Here is an 18,455-nt window from a genome sequence, read left to right on the forward strand (position 1 = left end):
CTCTCACCACAAAGTAAACATGGAGACGGAGAGAGGCGTCGCAGTGGCTAGAAGAGAGTGGTCAGTTGACGGGGGCAGGTCACACCCAAATGGTCTGGAGATTCAGCTGAGGAAAGAATTTCACCACTTATTTATTGCTGAACTCTAACCTAAGATAACTGAGGCTGAGGATTATATTAGCTTTTGTGTAAGCCTTTCCTTTGATGTTGCAGTCTGGCAGTTTCGTGGAAAATGTGGACTTTCGAGCCCTCTCTCCGTCTATTGTACTTCTACTCCATACACACACACACACACACACGCACACACCAGTGTTAATTAGTATATTAGATTTAGTCTAGTCTTAAGGCTTAGTCACATTTTGTCATTTGAATAATGATTTAGTCTAGTTATTGTCAAAGTGACTAAAACAGTGGGCCATTTTAGTCAACTAAATGCCCTTTCATTTTAGTCACATCACATTTGTATTGAGTCATTAACCCTGCAGGGGTATTCAACTCTTACCCTACGAGGTCCGGAGCCTGCCGGATAATTAATTGCGCCCACCTGGTGTCCCAGGTCTAAATCAGTCCCTGATTAGACAGGAATAATGAAAAAACGCAGTGGAACTGGCTTCGAGGTCCAGAGTTGAGTTTGAGGGATATAGTAACAAAATGTGTACAAACAGACAGCCTTGTCCTACCAACATATTTTTCTGAATAACATCCTATTCTCCTCCAAACAGCAGAAATATGACAAACATATATAAGAAAATATAAGAATTATCTGGCCATGTAAATTCCTACATCAGCCTACATAGATATTACACATTACATACAAAACAAACAGACACACACAGAGAGAGAGAGAGAGAGAGAGAGAGAGAGAGAGAGAGAGAGAGAGAGAGAGAGAGAGAGAGAGAGAGAGAGAGAGAGAGAGAGAGACAGAGAGACAGACAGACAGACAGACAGACAGACAGACAGACAGACAGACAGACAGACAGACAGACAGACAGACAGACAGACAGACAGACAGACAGACAGACAGACAGAGAGAGACAGACAGACAGACAGAGAGACAGACAGAGAGACAGAGAGTAGCACAATCACCAGATGGTGCCGCAAAGTATTGCCATTGTCATCAACGTTCCACAGACACCGCAGCTACATTGGTGTCTAACACTAGAACGGGGGCTAATGACTTTGAATGGGAGATAATGACTGTTGCGCCCAGTGATGTGGTTGAGTCACTACATTTCTAGTCTGAATCGAGTCCCAAGTCCCCTGTGCTCGAGTCCAAGTTCGAGTCACCAATGGTCGAGTCACGAATTGGGTCACGAGTCGCTATGGCTAAAGTCCAAGTCCCTATGCTTAGTCCTGGTCCAGTCTGAGTCACTGGGTCCCCATTAACTCAACATAAAGTTATGTTTGTTCTACAAAGCATATTTCTATCTGAACGTTCCAAAACGTTACGTCCTGCTGAATGCACCCCAGGTTGTTAGCTATGGCTAGCTAATGAGGTAAAATGACTGAACAAGATGTAGCCTAAAGAAATGGTTAATGGTCCGGTCCGCAAGTAGCCTAGTTTTATAATAGGCCTGCGATATGCTTTATGAATATAAATTGCGGCCCACCAATGCACGATAGAAAGGAAAAAACTTAGCGCCTGGCAATGAAATGCAGTGGGGAAAGTGGGAGGGTTGAGCGAGACTACAAATTCAAAGACAGCCTACTTTTCTATACTCAAGAGAGAGAAAAACATAGCTAGACTGTTGTTTTACTATTAAACTCAATGCTGCTATTGTTTTTAATTTCTTAAAGCAGCTTGTGTTTCTTAACCAGGCAAAGGGGCAAAGGATAGCTAACTAGAAGGCTGGTGGTGACTGGTTAGCTATGGGGAAGCAAGAGACTAATCTGCGCGATGTGTATAATCGAAAGCGGAGCCTCTCTGTCTGTCTGCCCACACTCATCGCTTGCTCCCCCGCAGCTCACCAGCTGATGTAGACTGTGTGTGCCGGGTGTGGTGCCTCCTTCCCACTGCTGAACACAACTGCGCTGTGCATCTGTGCTGCTAATATGAAATGTGTTATCACTGAAAAGCTCTCAATCTCTCCAAAAATGATTGTCCAGTCCACTTAGTAGTCAAGTCACAGAGATAATTTTGTCTTGTCTCGTTTTAGTCAACTGAAATTAAAAATCATTTTCTGGGTCTATTTAGTCAGTTATAGTCTTGTCAATTGCCACTGAAAAACAGGTGTTTGACAAATATGTGTCACTATTTTCGTTGACGAAATTAACACTGACACACACACACACACACACACACACACACACACACACACACACAGTCAGTACAGCCTGACACAGCAAACCCTTGCATTGCACAAATAACTATAAATAGCAGGTTCTCTCCAGAACTACTCAGTCCTGTTCAGTTGGACTCTGCAGGTAATTTCTTTTAGATAGATAATAACATGTTTCAGTTAGTGCATTTTCATATACAATGTACCATACAAATAGATAATACCATTATAATAACAGAAAGAACACATTCAAATACCAAGTGATGAAGAGAATAGGATACTGCACCAATACTTTGGTAATCTGCAAGTGGCATTTTCTTGGCAAATGGAGTTGACTTGTAAACAGAGAATTCTGTTCCCATTGGGTTGCCTGGAAGACACCCTGCTTGCCTCAGATTCCCTGTGTTGCTGCAGTGTGTCAGCAGCCTGGTCTCATAGACTAGACGTAACATAGTAAATGTAAATCCAGTTCACCAAATTAGTATTTTTATTATTTTTTTATTTAACCTTTATTTAACCAGGTAAGCCAGTTGAGAACAAGTTCTCATTTACATTTTTTAGCTACTTTGCAATACTTAGCATGTTAGCTAACCTTTCCCTAACCCTAACCTTAACCCTTTAACCTAACTCCTAACCCTAACCTAACCAGGCTCTCCTAACCCTAACCCTAACCCTAACCTAACCAACCCTAACCCTAACCTAACCCTAACCTAACCAGGCTCTGTCGCAGCCGGCCGCGACCGGGAGACTCATGGGCGGCGCACAATTGGCCCAGCGTCGTCTAGGGTAGGGGAGGGAATGGCCGGCAGGGATGTAGCTCAGTTGATAGAGCATGGCGTTTGCAACGCCAGGGTTGTGGGTTCGATTCCCACGGGGGGCCAGTATAAAAAAAAAAAAAAAATGTAATCACTAACTGTAAGTCGCTCTGGATAAGAGCGTCTGCTAAATGACTAAAATGTAAATGTAAACACTAACCCTTAACCCTAACCCCTAGCCTAGCTAATGTTAGCCACCTAGCTAACGTTACAAAATAAAATTGAATTCGTAACATTTTAAACGTTTTGTAAATTCGAAATATATTGTACATTTAGCATATTCCTAACATATCATACGAATTGTAATTTGTCACATATATGAAATGGATGATAGCCATCCACAAATTAATACATACCATACGAAACATAACATATCATCCTAAATGGTGTGTCTCTGATTTATGTACACAATAATACAAAATGCTCTGAGAGCAGGTTGGTGTCAGACGTCAGACAGGCGTTTCACAGACATCAACGTCAAACCCTGACACACATACACACACACACACACAAATTTGACATTTTAGTAGCATATGCGCTTATCCAGAGCGACTTCCAGTTAGTGCATTGCACACACACACACACTTACTCTAACAAACACTACCGATCCCCAGCTGAACATCGCTAATCAATGTACTCAACAAGAGTCAAGAGAGCCGCCTGCTGCTTGACACCCACAATACCAGTTATGAACCAATTATGAGGATTAAAATAGACCTCCGTCCGGTAAACAAACATCATCATCCAGACCCACGCCACGCCACTGCGGCGTAGACATAAACCGCTTTAGTGTACAGAATCATTGCCAAGAGATCTAAGTAGCCTACTCTTCTAGTGCATTAAAATCCGTGTATTCATATGTGCGTTTGTGACTATGCCACATTGGCTTCAGTAGAGACGGTGCTTCTCTTCTTAGAAGCCTGTCATGAACCATATTGTTCTATCAATAGATCATTTTTTACATTTTAAACAAATCGAAACAAATGGGTTATGTTAGATGAAAAGTCATAAGGAAAATATGCACAGTATAATGCATTGTCCTTACCTGCCAGAGTCGTAGACAGGAATGATGTTTACCTCATTGCACAGGGCGGTATGTATTTTCCCCCTGCCTTTCCTTTAAACAACGGGTTCTATATTACAACTGTACCAATATCATATCAATAAGCTGCCTCTATCGATCCGGAAGCAAGCTTAAGGAATAGCCTAGTCTTTATTAATGTGCTGATCACACAATGTAGGCTACGCTTCCGAGAGCGTGTGCATGCGCGCGCCTCTGAACTGGCAGAATGCCTCGATCTGCGCTGTGATTGAGCGCATGTAGAGATATGATTTATGAAGAACGTTCAGTAATATTTAATGTCGAATGCGTTGCATAACATGCAATTGTTTTAGTGTGGGGAAAAAATCTGTAGAACCTCAGATTTTGTTTTTTCCGAGGTGGTGCTGAATGGACAGCTCCTTGGTTCTGAAACCTGTGTTATAATAATAATAATAATAATAATAATAATAATAATAATGTTGTTTTGTGCTGTGCTGTGTTGTGCGTCTTAGAAAGTGAATTGGCCTATGGCAATTAATAGATTCCTTGAAGATAAATGTGAAATCTAAAAATGTAAGTAAATGACATGATTATTTTTTCTGTCAGACTACCTGTCTCTCTAGTCGATGCATCACTTCATGGCAAATAAAGAAAACACCGAATTTCTCTCCTTTCATTTCATACTTTTTGAACGATCTATAAAGAACATGAAATTGATTGCATAATCTATTGCCCAAACAATTTAATGTTCTTTATAGATCGTTCAAATGTTCTTTATAGATCGTTCAAATTTTCAGTGAATATCTAGTGTGTAAAAATACCTTTTATAAATATTTGGATATGAGTAGTATAGACCGTGATGTATTTCTATTGTGCGTGTGAATAATAACATAAAAGTACAATTGCATAAACTAATTTACAGCAGGGACAAACTATTTTTAATCAGGCGAGTTCCCAGACGTCATTCCTCAAACTGAAAGAAAGGACCCAGGAATTAATGTATTTGCGCTTGCATGTTGTATATTGGAAACGATTAAGTAAATATAAAAGGTAAAAATGCCCTTGTTTGAAGGGTTGGGGAGTGGAGGGGAGAAAACTGCAGTCGTCATTGATTTAGGAGCAGCCTACACAAAGTAAGTATTTAGCTAGCTAGTTAGATATGTTGTTAGCTAGCAGAGCTAACAACATTGGCCACTGCCAGTCACAACTGCTAAGTACTGAACATCAGAGGTTTAAGCAAATATAAACCGACTATCCTATGTTTAAAGCGCGTTATTTAGTTAGTCAAAATGTGTTAAATATGTGTTTTGCTGAAAAAGGGCTAGCAATGTTAACGTAAACTAGCTGGCTAATGTTAGATTCGTTTGGGCTGGGCTGGGGAAGATCATATGAGAATCAGACACACATTGGGTCACACTAAGGCCCTTTGCAAATGAATGTGTAATAATGAGGATTGAGTACTGTCTGACAAGTGTAAATGATTTCACCCATCACAAACTAAATGGTTCTGTATGATGATGCAGATGTGGCTTTGCTGGAGAAACGGGGCCCAGGTTCATCATTCCTAGTGAGATCCAGAAGCCTGGACAACAGCAGGTTAGTGAGCGAATTAATGACTAGTGCTCTTTAACTTATGGACAGGCAGTAATGAAATCGACTGCATCTTCTTTAACTATTTGTGTGTGTGTGTGTATGAATGAATGACTAATGACTAGTGCTCTTTAAAGTGGAACTGACAGAGTTAACTACTTTGCAGATATGAAACAAACAGACAATAATAATATCAGTCAAATATATCAAATTCCCACATTATGCTACAAAACCAACGTTATAAGAGGTTTTTCCATGACGTACACTAAGGCATTGTTGGCAGAATAGATGGATGCAGTTCAGTGCATGATTAGTATAATTCACCAATACATTTCTTGGTAGTCCCCAAAATATATCAGGTAGTAAATCACAGCTGGCCTGGTACATTGTTTGCTGCCTCCATTCAGGATGCACTGTTTCAGTTTCAATTACTCAATATTTTTGAAAAAAATTGACGAATGTAACTAAGGCTGGGAATGTCAATACAGTCAAACTAGCAAGGGCAATGATCACAAGTCAGTCATAACGCGGAGCCTAACGTTAGCTAGCTAGCTTGCTGCTAGGAGGATGTCATGTCATTGGAGGAGGGGGTGAGTGAGTGACTTTTCCCCCCTCATTGTTTTTCGGTGGCCATACACAGCTAGAGATGCAGGTGTCATTTGGTTAGCTAGCAAGAACTTGAACGACTGTGTTATACAGTTAGCATATCTCTTGCGTTCACAAATTCACCCTGGCTATTTACTCCAACTTCAGAGCACTCTCGTCTGTGTGCCAGAGCGCAGAATAACTGATGAATTTACGAACGCGCAACATCCGCTGAGTATGACCGATGTCAGTAAACGTAGGCAAAGAAAGTAATAGTCACGAACGCTCTAGATTTTGTATTTATTAGGATCCCCATCAGCCGCTGCAAAAGCATCAGCTACTCTTCCTGGGGTCCACATGAAACATGACATAATACATAGTACAGAGCATTATTAGTCAAGGACTGAAATACATACATTTAAAACGTTACATAGTCTACATATCAGTACATACACACAATATCTAGGTCTAATACATAGTACAGTGCAAATTGCAATACAATATATATAAAATGGCTGTCTCTTCACAGTCCCCTTTGTGCAGTAAGGTGTTCTTTTATCTGTTTTTTGAAACTGGTTTTATTGCTAGCTTGACTTACCTGGGGTGGTAGAGAGTTCCATGTAGTCATGGCTCTATTTAATACTGTGTGTTTTCCAGCCTTTGTTCTGGACCTGGGGACTGTGAAGAGACCTCTGGTTGCATGTATTGTGTTGTACTGATGAGTGTTCGAACTGTGTGCCAACTGCTTGAACAGACAGTTCGGTATCTTCAACACATCAATACCTCCCACAAAGACCAATAGTGATGCAGTCAATCTCTCCTCAACTTTGAGCCAGGAGCAACTGACATGCATGTTACTGACACGTTGCCTCCGTGCTGCTTTGTTCTTGACCAACTTCAATTTACCTATGTCCTACTTTGCCTCACATGACCACACAGCTGGGCAGTAGTCCAGGTGTGTCAAAACTAGGGCCTGTAGGACCTGTCTGGTCAACTGAGATTTCAAGAAGGCAGAGCAACGCCCTATCATGGACAGACCTCTTCCCATTTTAGCAACCATTGAGTCGATATGTTTTTACCATGACAGCTTGCTATCTAGGGTACACCCAGCAGTTTAGTCTCCTCAACTTGCTCAATAGCCACATTATTCAATAATAGATCTAAATGAGGTTTAGCATTGAGCGAGTGATTTGTCCCCAAAATTATGCTTTTAGTTTTTAAGATATTTAGCACCAGCCTATTGCTAGTTACCCATTCTAAGACTGACTAGAGCTCTATGTTAAGTGTCTGTTATTTATTTTACTGTTGCAGCCGACGTGTATACTGTTGAGACGTCAGCGTACAAAGGTTTTATTCAAGGTCAGTGGAAGGTAATTTGTAAATACAGAAAACAATAATGGCCCTATCCGGCTGCCGTGCGGTACACCACACTCAACTGAATTTGCATGAGAGAGGCTTCCATGAATGAAAACCCTCTTTATTCTATTAGATAGGTAACTCTCAATCCATAATAAGGCAGAGGATGCAAATCCAAAACAGCAACATTTTTGGCAGCAATAGGTTATGATCAATGACATCAAAAGCTGCACTGAAGTCTAACAAAATAGCTCCCACAACCTTCTTACTATCAATTTCTTTCAGCCAGTCATCAGTCATTTGTGTCAGTGCCGAACATGTTGAGTACCCTATAAGCATGCTGAAAGTCTGTTGTTAAATGGTTTTCTGTAAAATACATTTGTATTTGATCAAACACCATTTTTTCCAAAAGTTTGCTAAGCACTTGTAACAGGCTGATTGGACGGTTGTTTGAACCATTAAAGGGTGCTCTGCTATTCTTGGGTAGCGGAATGACCTTTGCCTCCCTCCAAATCTGAGGGCACACACTTCTTCTAGGCTTAAATTGAAGATGTGGCAGGAGTCACAATTTATTCCGCTACCAACCTCAGCAATTTACCATCCAGGTTGTCGGTACCAGGTGGTTTGTCCTTATTTATAGATAGCAACAATGTTTTCACCTCTTCCACAGCCACTTTGTGGTACTCAACTACAGTGCTTATCTTTCATTATTTGGTCCATTATGCATGAAATGAAGGCTCAGCATTTGTTGTTTGAACGTCATACCTAAGTATGCTAATATTGTCAACAAAAAATTATTAAAGTGGTTGGCAATAATCAAAGGGTTTTGTTATGAACAAGCCATCTGCCTCAATGAAGGATGGAGCTGAGTTTGCTTTTTTGCCTAGAATTTCATTTACAGTACTCCAGAGCTTTTTACTATCATTCTTTATATCATTTATCTGTGTTCCATAGTATAGTTTCTTCTTCAAAAATGTTGTTACGTGATTTCTCAATTTACTGTATGTTTGCCAGTCTGCTGTGTTGTCAGACTTATTTGCTATTCCCTTTGCCTCCTCCCTCTCAGCCATATAGTTTTTAATTCATCATCTATCCATGGGGATTTGGCAGTTCTAACAGTCAGTTTCTTGATGGGAGCATGCCTATCAGTAACCAGAAGAAGCAGTTTCATAAATGCTTCAAGTGCAGTGTCCGGATGTTCCTCATTACACACATCAGACCAACAAATATTTTTCACATCTTCGACATAGGAATCATTGCAAATCTTCCTACGAGAATAGGCTTTAGGTGAGGCACATGAACCTGTAGCCATATTGCTTCCACATCATCTGACATTAGATCCTCTCTCAGCCTAACATGAAAACAGCCTAACCAGCTCTGCTAGGGTGAGTAAAATGGTCAGTGAGGTGTTCTCTCATTTGTGTCTGGAAGGAGCTAGCTAGCCAACTTTAGCCAGTTAGCTTGGGTGCTTGGTTTAGACAAGGCAGCTGCAGAAGGAGGAGTAGGCTACAGTTCCCCATTGTTTATCAGTGCAATTTTGATTGCCAACTAGCTGAAAAAGTTGAGAGGGTTTATCTAATGTTCCTTCGTTAGATTTTAGCTCATCTTGCTCTGGCTAGCATTAATTGTTGATCTTGTTGATGTGCATAACTGAGGGAGAGAGAGCCTACCTTTTATGGTTGTTTGATCAATAGGACTGTAAAGTTCCCAAATGTAAGAGGACTCCCGTGGTATTGACATATTTGCAGAAATCCATTCAGGTGTATTTTGTGGCTTTAGGCGAATGCGTTTTAATGATCTAAATTCGCGCTGTTTTAACTGCCTGCAAACACACAGTCCAGTTCAAAGTGAATGATGGCAGGCCTGTGTGGCAAATGGCTTGTTTGCATAAAAGCTTACTGTAGCTCTGATAGGCTATGGTGCACCGGACTGGTTAGACTCCGGTCCTGGATGAGCCCAATGTTTTATTTAGTGCAGGGTCTATTAATTGTCCAAACGCATGGCAGCTTTCCCACTATATATTGCTATAGCATTTTCACAAATGCCTTATTATACGTCATTCCCAAACATTCTCAAAACATGAGAACGACCATGTATATGTGCTCGCTTGTCAGATTTCTTTTTTTAAATGTGTCATTCTTCCTTTTAATAAGATTTCATGTTGCTAAAATTGCTGTCAGTTCCACTTTAACTTATGGACAGGCAGTATGGTCCAGAGTATGTGAGCGGAGCGGAGCGATCCCAATTTGACTGGAGCTCGGAGCGAGATTCCCAAAGGCTAGAGCGTCAGCCTTCTTGCCCGCTCCAATTTCACTCCAGTAGCGCTCACTTTACGAGCTCAGGGCATGCCTAGTCCAGCATGCATTTGTAGTCTACTTGTGTGCTGCTGTAGATAATTGTGTCATTGTAGCAAAGTATTTATAAACAAAAAATCAGATCTCTTAAACTTTTTGTTCATTTTTGTTCTATTATCTATACAATAGGCCATAATTTATTTTGGCCCAATAGGCCTGGCATATTCCCACGTTCAAGGAGCTTTCCGTTGTGATTGGGTTATTTTGCCTAAAAACCTTTAGGCCTACCCTATAGAAAAATAAAAAAACATCTCTGCATCTCTGCCCAGCCTGGTAAGAGTGGCCAGAAGGGTGTTTAGCATCCCCAGTGGCTCTGCAAGTGTGGAGAGGATATTCTCCGCTGCTGGCCTGTTCTCCAGCCATCATTGCATGAACCTGAAGCCACAGACTGGCCAAACTCGTGTTTCTAAAAATGAATTCAAAGGCACTAATAAGTAATTTTTCTTTTCATTTGTATTTAATTCTAAGTAAGTCAAAGCCTATATGCGCAATTGATAAACTATTATGATTGAATACAACAAAACGTTGTTTAAATGCTGAGAGCTTAATGTCCCTACCATCCTATTGTGTTGCACTCGCAAATGCTTCACAATGTATTTCTTTGTAGGCTATAGCCTTGAAATAATTGAAATAATATAGCCTAAATAATTCATTTTTCTTCCTTCTTCGGCTCCCTGTCTGGCTCCTAACCTATTTAGAGTGTTTACTTGCTGTTTAATACGACATGTAGCCTATTTGAAATGATGAGCACTTCTTACATTTACCTTTTTGTGTTTATTCAAATACTTTTCATTCAAATCCATATGGTTTGGTTTCAATACTTCAAAACCAAATGGTAGGTCCAGGTAGTCACAAAAATAGATGTGTGTTGGTTAAATTGTGATTTTTAATGAATGGAGCAAATTTGGAAAGGCAGTTTTTTTTCCTGTAAGCATTTTTTTTGACATGAGTGGGATTTCCAACTGCTCAACTCTGCTCACATACTCTGGTATGGTCCCAGTCCGTATTAAATAGAATGTTGCGGCCCCGCTTGCCTGTGGGTAAAACAACCCATGTTACCTTGGTTACCCCATTGGCTAACAGCAAATACTATACATTTTTCAAACAACATTTTCTTGTTGTCAATTACAAAACTACATTTAAGAAAAGTACAACATGTCTAAAGATTACTTTTCAACATTGCCTGCTCCCAAGCATTCTCACTACTTAGAAAAACCTAATATTTTAGGGCTTCCCTCAGGAGCCAGACAGGGAGATGGAGATGGCGCCTTAGAAGATGGCTGCCGATTTACAGCCCTCTAACCAATTGTACTATTATGTGTGTTTTTTCGCGTTATTTGTAATTTATTCTGTACATAATGTTTCTGCCATCGTCTCTTATAACCAAAAAGAGCTTCTGGATATCAGGACAGCAATTACTCACCTCGTATTGGACGAAGATTTCTTCTTCAACGAGTCGGACGCGAAGGATATCCTACAGACACCCGACAAGGCCCAAATCCCTGTCATTCGCAGGAGAAAGAGACAGAGATATCGTGGACGTAGGTCGGGGTGCCTCGTAAGGATCCGACGGCGAGCGAGTAAACTGCCTCTTCCATAAATCCTATTAGCCAATCTTCAATCATTGGAAAATAAGATTAGATGACCTAAGATTACGCTTATCCTACCAACAGGACATAAAAACTGTAATATCTTACGTTTCACCGAGTCGTGGCTGAACGACGACATGGACAACATACAGCTAGCGGGCTATACGCTACATCGGCAGGATAGAACGGCTGACTCCGGTAAGACAAGGGGTGGCGGTCTGTGTATATTTGTAAACAACAGCTGGTGCACAAAATCAAATACTAAGGAAGTCTCAAGGTTTTGCTCGCCTGAGGTAGAGTATCTTATGATAAGCTGTAGACCACACTATTTACCAAGAGAGTTTTCATCTATATTTTTCATAGCTGTCTATTTACCACCACAAACCAATGCTGGCATTAAGATTGCACTCAATGAGCCGTATAAGGCCATAACTAAACAGGAAAACGCTCATCCAGAGGCAGCGCTCCTAGTGGCCGGGGACTTTAATGCAGGGAAACTTAAATCCGTTCTACCTAATTTCTACCAGTGTCATAAGCGTCAGTGAATTGCGGTGGGCGAAGTCAAACGCAGGACACAGAGCTTACTGGAAACGTGCTTTACTAGAAAGTAAACTGAGTACATACAACCTCCACACAGGGAGGAAAATAACACGCACACTAACGACTGCCGATAACGAAATACAATCACACACAACACACAATGAAAAACAGAGGGTTAAATAGGGAAGACAATACAACATAATGGGAAACAGGTGTAGAGAATCAAGACCCAACAAGTCAAACACAGAAACATAGATCGGTAGCAGCTAGTACTCCGGGGACGACGAACGCCGAAGCCTGCCCCAGCCTCGGGGACGGCCAGGAGGACGCAGAGCAGGGCGAGTCGGATGATTCTGATGGAAATCCCTCAACATGGAGGGATCTAGGATGTCCCTCCTAGGGACCCAGCACCGTTCCACCGGACCGTACCCCTCCCACTCCACGAGGAACCTCTCGTACCTCAGACTCCTGGAGTGGACCAGCTACTACCGGCCTGAGGAGAGACACATGGAACGAGGGGTTAATACGGTAATTAATAGGAAGTTGTAACCTATAACAAGCGTCGTTCAATCTCCTCAGGACTTTAAATGGCCCCACAAACCGCCCGCTGCAGGTGGACATGCGCAGCGTTCCAGGTCTCTTCCGTGCGCCGAAACCACTCGTCCACCGCAGGAGCTTCGATCTGGCTCTGATGCCAAGGTGCCAGGACCGGCTAGTAACCTAACACACACTGAAAAGGCGTTAGTTGAGGAGTGGCGAAGTGAGTTTTGGGCTATCTCTGCCCAGGGGATATATCCCGACCACTCCCCCTGCTGGTCCTGGCAATAGGACCTCAGAAACCTACCCACATCCTGGTTCACTCTCTCCACCTGCCCATTACTCTCGGGGTGAAAACCTGAGGTAAGGCTAATCGAGACCCCCAGACGTTCCATAAACGCCCTCCAGACTCTAGAGGTGAACTGGGGACCCCGATCAGACACTATATCCTCAGGTACCCCGTAGTGCCGGAAGAGGTGCGTAAACAGGGCGTCAACAGTTTGTAGGGCTGTAGGGAGACCTGGCATAGGAATGAGACGGCAGGCCTTCGAAAACCGATCCACAACGACCAAGATCGTAGTGTTCCCCTGTGAGGGGGGAAGGTCCGTGACAAAGTCCACCGATAGATGAGACCACGGCCGTTGTGGAACGGGTAGGGGTTGTAATTTCCCTCTGGGCAGGTGTCTAGGCGCCTTACACTGGGCGCACACCGAGCAGGAGGAAACATAAACCCTCACGTCCTTAGCTAAAGTGGGCCACCAGTACTTCCCACTAAGGCAGTGCACTGTCCGACCGATACCAGGATGACCAGAGGAGGGTGACGTGTGAGCCCAATATATCAATCGATCACGAACCTCGAGCGGCACGTACATCCGACCCTCTGGACACTGGGGGGGAGTAGGATCGGTACGTAACGCCCGCTCGATGTCCGCATCAACCTCCCACACCACCGGTGCCACCAGACAAGACTCCGGAAGTATGGGAGTGGGCTCAATGGACCTCTCCTCTGTGTCATATAGTCGGGACAAGGCGTCTGCCTTAGCGTTCTGGGAACCTGGTCTGTAGGTGAGCGTAAACACAAATCGAGTGAAAAACATAGCCCACCTTGCCTGACAAGGGTTCAACCTCCTCGTCGCCCGGATATACTCCAGGTTACGATTGTCAGTCAAAATGAGAAAAGGGTGTTTAGCCCCCTCAAGCCAATGCCTCCACACCTTCAGGGCTTGAACCACAGCTAACAGCTCCCTGTCCCCCACATCATAATTGCGCTCCGCCGGACTGAGCTTCTTAGAGAAGAAAGCACAGGGACAGAGTTTTGGTGGCGTACCCGAGCGCTGAGACCGTACAGCACCGATCCCAGCCTCGGACGCATCCACCTCAACTTGGAATGCCAAAGAGGGATCCGGATGTGCCAGCACCGGAGCCGAGGTAAACAGGTCCTTCAGATGCCTAAAAGCCCTGTCCGCCTCAGCCGACCACTGCAGACGCACCGGCCCCCCCTTTAGCAGGGAGATAATGGGAGCTGCTACCTGCCCAAAGCCCCGGATAAACCTCCGGTAGTAATTGGCAAAACCCAAGAACCGCTGCACCTCCTTCACCGTGGTGGGAGTCTGCCAATTGCGCACGGCCAAAACGCGGTCAATCTCCATCTCCACACCTGACGCGGACAAACGGTGTCCCAGGAAGGAGATGGACACTTGGAAGAACAGACATATCTCCGCCTTCACATACAGGTCATGCTCCAACAGTCTACCAAGCACCCGACGAACCAGGGACACATGCTCGGCTCGTGTAGCGGAGTATTTTAGAATGTCATCGATATACACCACTACACCCTGTCCATGCAGGTCCCGGAAAATCTCATCCACGAACGATTGGAAGACTGAAGGAGCATTCATCAAACCGTATGGCATGACGAGGTACTCATAGTGGCCCGAGGTGGTACTAAATGCTGTCTTCCACTCATCTCCCTCCCTAATACGCACCAGGTTGTACGCGCTCCTGAGATCCAATTTTGTGAAGAAGCGCGCCCCGTGTAATGACTCCATCATACTAGCAAGCAGAGGGAGTGGATAGCTGTACTTGATTGTGATCTGATTGAGACCACGGTAGTCAATGCACGGCGTAAACCACCATCCTTCTTCTTCACAAAAAAGAAACTCGATGACACAGGGGAAGTGGACGGCCGTATGTATCCCTGTCTCAGAGATTCGGTGACATATGTCTCCATAGCCGCCGTCTCCTCCTGAGACAGAGGATACACATGACTTCGGGGAAGCGCAGCGCCTACTTGGAGGTTTATCACACAATCCCCCTGTCACTGGGGTGGTAATTGAGTCGCCTTCTTTTTACAGAAGGCGAGAGCCAAATCGGCATATTCAGGCGGAATGTGCATGGTGGGAACTTGGTTCGGACTTTCCACCGTCGTTGCCCCTACGGAAACACCTACACACCTCCCCAAGCACTGATCAGACCATCCCTTGAGAGCCCTCTGTTGCCATGAAATATTGGGGTCATGAGAAGTTAACCAGGGAAGCCCCAACACCACGGGAAACACAGGAGAATCAATCAGATACAAGCTAATTATCTCCTCATGGCCCTCCTGCGTTTTCATCCTGAGAGGCACTGTGACTTCCCTAATCAACCCTGACCCCAAAGGGCGGCTATCTAGGGCATGGATAGGGAAGGGCACATCAACTGGAACAATAGGAATCCCTAACTTATAGGTAAACTGACGATCTATAAAGTTCCCAGCTGCGCCTGAATCTACTAGCGCCTTATGCTGGGAATGAGGAGAAACCTCGGGAAACACAACATTAATACACATTTGCGCAACAGGGAGCTCTGGGTGAGTTGGGTGCCTACTCACCTGGAATGGCTCATCAGTGCGCTGCCTACTGCCTCGACTCCTGGGAGACCTTCCCCAGCACCGACCCGCAGTGTGTCCTCTGTGACCACAGTTGGTGCAGGGGACGGCCCCTCTCCTGGTCTCCCTCATACCAGCACCTCCGAGCTCCATAGGGGTAGGCTCGGAAGTGCTGGGGGATGGAATGGACGGCCCCGGATCCGGACGTCCGCGGGTAGCCAACAGGGTATCCAGTCGAATCGACATGTCCACCAGTTGGTCCAGGCTTAGGTTGGTGTCCCTGCAGGCCAATTCCCGACGCACGTCCTCCCTCAAGCTACATCGGTAGTGGTCGATGAAGGCCCTCTCATTCCATCCCGCGTTGGCAGCCAGAGTCCGAAAGTCCAGGGCGAATTCCTGCGTGCTCCTCTTCCCCTGTCTGAGGTGGAATAGACGCTCACCCGCCGCTATTCCTTCTGGTGGATGATCGAATACCGCCCTGAAGTGGCAGGTGAACTCCGCATAGTTGACAGTAGCGGCGTCTATTCCCCCCCACTCGGCGTTGGCCCACTCCAGCGCCTTGCCGGACAGACAGGAGATGAGGGCGGACACGCTCTCGTATCCCGAGGGGACCGGGTGGATGGTTGCCAGATAGAGTTCGACCTGGAGCAGGAGACCCTGACACCCGGCAGCTGTGCCATCATCAAGAGCCGAATCCCACTGGACCCCGGAGGTGAAGCGATGGGTATCGATGGTGGTGGTGTAATCGGAGGAGGTGTAGGCAGACCTCCTCTCTCCCATCGCTCCATGGTGTTCACTACACGTTCCATGGCGGTGCCGAGAGCCTGGATCATGGCCGCTTGTTGTTGTACGCGTTCTTCCATTGATCCTGCTGGCACCGCTGCTCCTGCTGACTCCATGTCAGTGGTGTGTGATTCTGTCATAAGCGTCAGTGAATTGCGGTGGGCGAAGTCAAACGCAGGACACAGAGCTTACTGGAAACGTACTTTACTAGAAAGTAAACTGAGTACATACAACCTCCACACAGGGAGGAAAATAACCCGCACACTAACGACTGCCGATAACGAAATACAATCACACACAACACACAATGAAAAACAGAGGGTTAAATAGGGAAGACAATACAACATAATGGGAAACAGGTGTAGACAATCAAGACCCAAGAAGTCAAACACAGAAACGTAGATCGGTAGCAGCTAGTACTCCGGGGACGACGAACGCCGAAGCCTGCCCGAGCAAGGAGGAGGGGCAGCCTCGGCTGAATCCGTGACAACCAGCATGTTAAATGTGCAACCAGAGGAAAAAAAACTCTAGACCACCTTTACGCCACACACAGAGACGCATACAAAGCTCTCCCTCGCCCTCCATTTGGCAAATCTGACCATAACTCTATCCTCCTGATTCCTGCTTATAAGCAAAAACTAAAGCAGGAAGCACCAGTGACTCGGTTAATAAAAAAGTGGTCAGATGACGCAGACGCTAAGCTACAGGACTGTTTTGCTAGCACAGACTGGAACATATTATGGGATTCTTCAGATAGCATTGAGGAGTACACCACATCAGTCACTGGCTTCATCAATAAGTGCATCGATGACGTCGTCCCCACAGTGACCGTACGTACATACCCCAACCAGAAGCTGCCGCTTTCAAGGAGCGGGACTCTAACCCGGACGCTTATAAGAAATCCCACTATGCACTCCGAACCATCAAACAGGCAAATAGTCAATACAGGACTAAGATTGAATCGTACTACACCGGCTCTGACGCTCGTTGGATGTGGCAGGGCTTGAAAACTATTACAGACTACAAAGGGAAGCACAGCCGCGAGCTTCCCAGTGACACAAGCCTACCAGACGAGCTAAACCACTTCTATGCTCGCTTCGAGGCAAGCAACACTGAAGCATGCATGAGATCACCAGCTGTTCCGGATGGCTATGTGATCACGCTCTCCGTAGCCGATGTGAGTAAGACTTTTATGCAGGTCAACATTCACAAGGCCGCAGGGCCAGAAGGATTACCAGGACGTGTACTCCGATCATGTGCTGACAAACTGGCAAGTGTCTTCACTGACATTTTCAACATGTCCTTGACTGAGTCTGTAATACCAACATGTTTCAAGCAGACCACCATAGTCCCAGTGCCCAAGGACACTAAGATAACCTGTCAAAATGACTACCGATCCGTAGCACTGACGTCTGTAGCCATGAAGTGCTTTTAAAGGCTGGTCATGGCTCAAATCAACACCATTATCCCAGAAACCCTAGATCCACTCCAATTTGCATACTGCCCCAACAGATCCACAGATGATGCAATCTCTATTGCACTCCACACTGCCCTTTCCCACCTGGACAAGAGGAACACCTATGTGAGAATGCTATTCATTGACTACAGCTTAGCGTTCAACACAGTAGTGCCCTCAAAGCTCATCACTAAGCTAAGGATCCTGGGACTAAACACCTCCCTCTGCAACTGGATCCTGGACTTCCTGACGGGCCGCCCCCAGGTGGTAAGGGTAGGTAACAACACATCTGCCACGCTGATCCTCAACACTGGGGCCCCTCAGGGGTGCGTGCTCAGTCCCCTCCTGTACTCCCTGTTCACCCATGACTGCATGGCCATGCACGACTCCAACACCATCATTAAGTTTGCCGACAACACAACAGTGGTAGGCCTGATCACCGACAACGATGAGACAGCCTATAGGGAGGAGGTCAGAGACCTGGCCGTGTGGTGCCAGGATAACAACCTCTCCCTCAAAATGACCAAGACAAAGGAGATGATTGTGGACTACAGGAAAAAAAAGAGGACTGAGCACACCCCCATTCTCATCGACGGGGCTGTAGTGGAACAGGTTGAGAGCTTCAAGTTCCTTGGTGTCCACATCACCAACGAACTATCATGGT

The 18,455-nt window shown here is 45.0% G+C and overlaps 1 protein-coding gene across 1 annotated transcript in view; it reads left to right on the plus strand.

Annotated features, from left to right (window-relative positions):
* Positions 1–5,092: 5,092 nt before the first annotated feature.
* LOC311106533 (actin-related protein 10-like) overlaps positions 5,093–18,455 on the plus strand; it is a 30,504-nt gene continuing 17,141 nt past the window's right edge. The window contains exons 1-2 of the mRNA XM_084148896.1: positions 5,093–5,268; positions 5,659–5,731. Of these exons, the coding sequence (XP_084005022.1) occupies positions 5,192–5,268; positions 5,659–5,731 (150 nt within the window). The 5' untranslated portion in view covers positions 5,093–5,191. The remainder of the gene's footprint in view (positions 5,269–5,658; positions 5,732–18,455) is intronic.

This window comes from Coregonus lavaretus (genome assembly GCF_964263955.1).
Source record: "Coregonus lavaretus genome assembly, chromosome: 31".
Taxonomy (NCBI): domain Eukaryota; kingdom Metazoa; phylum Chordata; class Actinopteri; order Salmoniformes; family Salmonidae; genus Coregonus; species Coregonus lavaretus.